General features: G+C 38.4%; 1 protein-coding gene across 1 annotated transcript; it reads left to right on the forward strand.

Moving 5' to 3' along the window:
- The first annotated feature begins 2379 nt into the window (after nucleotides 1-2379).
- LOC146308935 (GTPase IMAP family member 9-like) lies at nucleotides 2380-6259 on the forward strand. The gene is made up of 2 exons (XM_084744944.1): nucleotides 2380-2450; nucleotides 5241-6259. Exons 1-2 carry the CDS (start codon nucleotides 2429-2431, stop codon nucleotides 6053-6055), a joined length of 837 nt encoding a protein of 278 aa, XP_084601070.1. The 5' UTR covers nucleotides 2380-2428; the 3' UTR covers nucleotides 6056-6259.
- The last annotated feature ends 373 nt before the right edge of the window (nucleotides 6260-6632 follow it).

Here is a 6632-nt window from a genome sequence, read left to right on the forward strand (position 1 = left end):
CAGTAAGAAAAGTTTATATGGTGTACATTAATCTTAACTATTAAATTATGAAAATATTACTGTCAACATCTACACAGACAGTATATTGTATGAAAACTAGCGTTTTTAATTCAAACTCAACATGTTCATAATAAACACTAACTATTAAATAACTTATATATTTTCTCCAAAAGTGCTCCAGATTACAGCCAGGCCTTATTATATGATTATATTAATATTACATACTACTGGGAACACAATCTTGCAAGATTTTGTGGGACACGATTTCACGTGATCTCCTGTGGAAGCAGATGTAAACAAACCGGAGACAGATGCTGTGCAACAGTTCGCTGCAGTAAAACTTTGCTGTGAGAAAAACAGATGCAGAAGTTAAAGGAGTCTGGATGAGAAAATGTTTGAGGAGACGCATCAACACAGGTTGTTTATTCTTCAGTCAGAACAGGAGGTGAGATTTGAACTGTCAGTCTGTGAACAGCAGTCTGCTGCTGGCTAACATTAGCATGAAGAGCTACAAAGTTTACGGCTGTTCTGTGACATTGCCAGGTACTCAGCTGATACGTCTCCTTGTAGACTGTCTGTCTTCTCTTTATCCTGTTCTTGGAATCTGTCAATAACAACGACTTCATGCAAGCATGTGTCTGAGTGTGTGTGTGTGTGTGTGTGTGTGTGTGTGTGTAGCTGTGATCAGCTCTTTTGTGGATGTGATGTTAGGTTAGTGTCTGCTCACATGACATGACTATTGTGCGAACATGTGTGTGAATATGAGCGGCATAGAATCAGATATGTGACACTGACAGGCTGGTCACTGGTCAGGGCTGGTCATGTATAAAACCAGCTGGTTCTGGTCTCTGGTCGGTGCATCCCTACTACTAATTGGATGAGACCAACTACCCTAACCCTATTTGCAAGTGCAATGATTTTTTGTTGCTGATGCTTATTGGCCAATGATGATCTGAACTTTCCTATCTCCCCTCTCTCTGTTAAATATTTAAACTGATGAACTGATGAACAGGGCTGTGACGGTGTGGATTTTCAAACTTCATACAGAAGGGCCCTGCACCAACCACAGACTCCCCAGTCCCCCTGCAGGCTGGGGGATTCAAACTCTGGACCTTCTGCATGGTGGTGCAGTGGTTAACACTGTCACCTCACAGCAAGAAGACACACAGTGTCTTCTGGGCATCCTGGAAAGACTCAGTGGTTCACAGCATGGATGGGGTGAGATTCACCACTTTGTGAAAAACAGTTTAAGAACAATGTTTGTTTGACACAAAACTGCAGGAATTTATAGATTTCACCATCTACAATCCATAATATCATTAGAAGATTCAGAGAATCCAGAGAAATCTCTGCATGTAAGGAGCAAGACTGAAAACTAACACTGACTGTCTGTGACCTTTGACCCCTCAGGCAGCACTGCATTAAAAACTGCATTAAAAACCCTCATCATTGTATAAAGGACACTACATGGACTCAGGAACACTTTGGAAAACCGTTGTCAGTAAACACAGTTTGTCTCTGCATCTACAAATGTAAGTTCAGACTCAAAGACAAAGACATATATCAACAACATCCAGAAACACTGCAGACTTCTCTGGACCAGAGCTCATCTGAGATGGACTGAAGCAAAGAGGAAAAGTGTCCTGTGGTCTGACGAGTCCACATTTCAGACTGTTTTCACTGATCATGGACGTCGTGTCCTCCGGGCTGAAGAGGAAAAGGACCATCCAGATTGTTCCCAGCACTGACTTCAACAGACAGCAGCTGTGTGTATGGACGGATTCAGAGAGACACATGCTGCCATCACTGACGTCTTCTTCAGAGACGTCTCTGATTATTTCAGAGAGACGATGCTGAGACACGTTGTGGACGTGTTCCAGCAGCGTGTCTTCATAGTAAAAGAGTTCAGGTCCTAGACTGACCTGGACCTGCAGTCCAGACCTGGACCTGCAGTCCAGACGTGTCTCCCATTGAAAATGTGTGGTGCATCATGAAGGACAAAATAGGACAACAGAGACTGTGGACTGTTGATCAGCTGAAGACGAATATCAAGAAAGAATTAAATGTTCAATGGCATTTTGAGGTCAATCACAAATGTTATGACAATTCATGGGTTTTTTCTGTTTGGCCTTCAATCATAACCTGGTTCCCTAAATTTGCACTGAAGTCATTCAAATGTTGATCTCAGCAAACAACTCTCAATAACTATGGAGTTATTTCTCAGCCAACCGATTTGCTGCTTGCAGCTACATTTTCATTTCTGATCTGTGACTGGTCAGATTCTGGCTGGGAACAGGTGATGTGTGATTCAGGGGAGGGAACTAGCAGCAGGCTATAATATATAATGATGAGAAAGAAATTTAAATAGTCAGAAGAAGACATCCACAGTGACGAGACATCACAAAACTGTTGCCTTTACAAGACAGAGATGGCAAGTCAAGAACTTTCTGGTGAGTATATTTCTTTAACAGAATTAATACTCTGTGTAGTTTGATATGGCACATTTCTCTAATATCAGACAGTCAGTTATATCCATGATGCAGGATCTTTTTTAGCTCTCAGTTGTCATATTTTTAACTATCCATTGACTGAACATCTGAAAACATGAGCTTTGATATTTTATAATATTCAGTCTACACAGATCTAATTACTTTATTATACACTTTTATGTTTTATGTCAGAATTTTCATTTTTCTTGACCTGTTACATAAGTCTGAAAGGCATTACTGTGTTATGTGGTATTATGTGGTCAGCTTTACTCCCAATGTGTTTTGTTTGTCTTGATGACTTGATATTAATAACTTAAACTTGACCATCATGTTTGTCTACTTTTAGTCAAATTAAGAAATCTAGAAATAATAAATTAGAACACAGTGTTTAGTAAAAGGCAAGTTTATTTGTACAAATGTTTTTTAGAGGAATTAAAAAGTTAGAGACTGAGAACCAAATAAAATATGATAAGATTATTTTGGTCTTAAGCCAGTGAGAGATTTATAAACAGTCAGCAGCAATTTAAACTTTATTCTGTAACAAACTGGAAACCAGTGAACAGACCTGAGAACTGCTGGGATGTGAAGCAGCTGAATGAGCCCTGAGACAAGATCATCACAATAACTGACTTGTTGGACATAAAAACATGGAATAGTGTCCTGCCTGGACATTTAATCTCATGATGTTTGCTGTTTTCAAGATGGTGGAATCAATATTTTGCAGCTGTTAAAGATTTAACTCTGAGTCCAAGTTTATTTCAGAGAAAGAGTCGAGCTGAGCTCTAACTCTCAGCCATCCTTCATTTCCACCAAAGACAATCACCTCAGTTTTGTCTGCATGTAGAAAGTTCAGGTTCATTCAGTCATTCACTGGTTCAGTTCACAGAGGGACTCCAGCTGCTTGATGAGAGACAAAGTTAAACTTGGGTGTCGTCTGCATAATATGTGTTATTATTTTGTTATGTTGTTATTTGAATAATGAGGCTTCATGGAAACAAGAACATGTTGAATCAAAGATGAGTAAGGATGGAACCTTAGGGAACTCATGTTGGTCAACTCAGGTTCATGGTTACCAGCTGAGACCAAATACTTCCTGTCCTTGAACCACTGAAACACTGTGCCTGAGAGCCACAGTTAACAGTTTTCAAGTTCCTCCAGAGGTATTATATAATCAGCAGGCAACACATAGATGTAATACAACTTGAACTTGACATTGGTCTAGTTGTTTATCACACATGTATCCAGATTACTCTTTTCTTGGGAAAGATTTGGTGACTAACAAGTTTTCCAGGCTTCAGGAAAATGATGTACTGACAGAAAACTGTAGACTGTCTGCAGTAAATTTCTCACAAAAAAGCTGAAAGCAGTTTAAAAGATTTGCTTTTAAGATAGTTGATAGAGCGTCAAGAGTTCTGTAATCAATAGCATCAAATCTGGCTTCTTTTTCTAAGCACACTGGCTTCACAGCCTGTGATGAAAGAGCAGACAGTCTTAGCTCATGGTGCAGCTATCATCATGTATGAGCAGACCAGAAAATTCTGCTTGCATCTTTTTAATATGACTTTTATCACATCGTCAACAACATCATGACAAAAATCCATCATGGAAGACTTTCATGGTCCAAGAGGCTTTTTGTTGAGCACAATGAGTTGTAGATGATAACGGTAACTTTCACAGTACTGTAAGAGTCTCAGAAATTATATTATGGTATCACAGTGTACATTATTACAATATTCTTTTATTTTTCAGTTACAATACTATACACACACACACACACATTTAAAATAACACATAACATTAATATAGTAGAATTCAATACCTTTGATAAGAAAACACACATGGTATCATAACCGCCAGTTTTCATGTCGTTGTGTAGTCCCGTCACACTGTGTCAAATTTTAAATCAAACTCATTATGTCCTTAAAAGTTGTCACTTTTTGGACTGTTAATTGTAATCATGGTTAAACAATGCTTACTCTAACAATACATGTTTTCTACTTGGTGACTTATGTAACATGACAGTACAGGAACAAGCAAACTACTACATGAAAAAGTGACGCATGCATCCGATTGTTCTATGACATGAATTATGTCAGTGAATACCCCAGTCCTGAGTTTTGAAGTTTTTAAACATCTTTAAAAGGCAGTTTATAACAAGAGATCACTTAGTGATAGTGACCATAAATAAAAGTGGTGTTCATTTGTGAAGTTTACATTTCTGAACAAAACATGTAAATATAATGAACTTTTGTTTCCCACATAGTTTATTTTCTGCAGTAATTCAACATCAGAAAAATCCCCAGTGCTTCTTTGTTCAGGGAACCATAGTGATGCTAACTTTACCGTGGGCTTACAAAATACATCACACCTGCAGGACGTTGACTCCTCGCTGCAGAATGATGAAAGACAAAGAGCACCAAACAGACTCCTAGTCAGCTGTTGAACACCCTGATGCCACCTACTGGCCTTTTGGAGTATTGCACCTGAATAACATGTTCATAAAGAACTTAATCAAAGTCTGATGGATGGATGATAACTTTAATATGAGGAATTTATTTTATCAATAATTATAATAAAAAGCATTAATATACTCTATAAATTATTCTGAAATGAGTTATTCTACATGATTAGTACTTTACTCAGTATTTAATAACTATATTTTGATGTCTTTACCTTTGTACTTTTATTTACTGCATTAAAGGATCTGATCACTTCTTCCACAACTGATGTCTGTTCAATATTTTCCAACAGAGCTGAGGCTTGTGCTCATTGGGAAGGTTGGAGCTGTGAAGAGCTCGGTCATGAACACCTTCGTGAGCAGCTCCGAGGAATATGAGAACCCTGCTTCTGAATGTCAAAAGATATTCGTCCCTGGAACAGAAAAGTGTCAGCGTCAAGAAGTCAAGATCAGAGGACAAAAGTTGGTTGTTATCGACGCTCCGGGTCTGTGCAGCGCGGAGAAAGAAGATGAGGAGGTGGTAAAGGAGATTAAGGAATGTGTCTCACTTGCTGATCCTGGTCCTCATGTGTTCCTGTTTGTGCTTTCCTGTTTGGACAGATTTACAGAAGAAGAACAGGAAATGGTGAAAATTATTAAGGAGACCTTTGGTGAAAATGTCCTAAGTTACACCATGGCTTTATTCACCCATGCAGACAAACTGAAGGGGAAAAAAATCCAAGACTTCATTAAAGAAAACAAAGACCTCGAAAGATTTGTCAGTGAATGTGAAGGTAGATTCCATCCCTTTGACAACCAAGACCAGGATCGAGTCTTCAGTCTTCTGGAGAGTATTCGCAGTGTGGTTCAGAAAAATGGAGGAAAGCATTACACCACTGACATGCTTCCTAAAGCTGTGAATAAAGGACTTATGAAGAAAATCGCCATCTCTGTAAATTCATCTGGTGTGGCTGGAGCAGTTCTTGGAGGAACAGTATCTCACTTTGTTGGGAGCCCAGTAGGAGTTGCAGTTGGCGCTGCAGCTGGAGGGGCAGCTGGAATCACTGTAGGAGGTGCAGGGATACTTGCAGCAGAACACATGAAAGCTAAGACATGCATGATACAGTGAATCTACATTACTCTTACAAAACAAACAAACAAGAAAACAACATGCTTTAAATATGTAAACACTCATGTGTCATGCTTTAATACATCAATCCAGCAAATATCATACAGTAATCGAACTTTTCAAGCTTTAGATATTAATACTTGTATAACAAAAATGGAAATGTAATTAAATTCCTGTTATTAAAACACTGATAACTTTTCCTTAACAGAGTCAGGCTCCTCTCAAGTGGTGTTGTTAGTGTTATTATAGTGTTATTTATCCACTGAGAGATTGTTTCTGTGAATCGCCAAATTTTAGAGCAGAAACGTCCGTCTTCTCCCAAAACGTTAAAAAAAAAAAAAAAAAAAAAAGCATTTTAAAATTTCAGCAGGAATGTGTCTCTCCTGAGATCACGACTCGGTCATGGCTCAGGATAATCCAGGTCTCATGTGGGAACTATTTTCCTTCTAGCAGAAATAAAGAAGTTTCTTTCTTGTACAAACAAAGTAGTTCTGATAGATTCTACTGCAGAAGAAAAGTAGTTCCAGTAATTTCTACTGTTGAACAAAAATAATTCCCACATAAAAACTGCTCACAG

The sequence above is a fragment of the Lutjanus erythropterus genome, chromosome 19 (genome assembly GCF_056507025.1).
Source record: "Lutjanus erythropterus isolate fLutEry1 chromosome 19, fLutEry1.hap2, whole genome shotgun sequence".
Taxonomy (NCBI): domain Eukaryota; kingdom Metazoa; phylum Chordata; class Actinopteri; order Lutjaniformes; family Lutjanidae; genus Lutjanus; species Lutjanus erythropterus.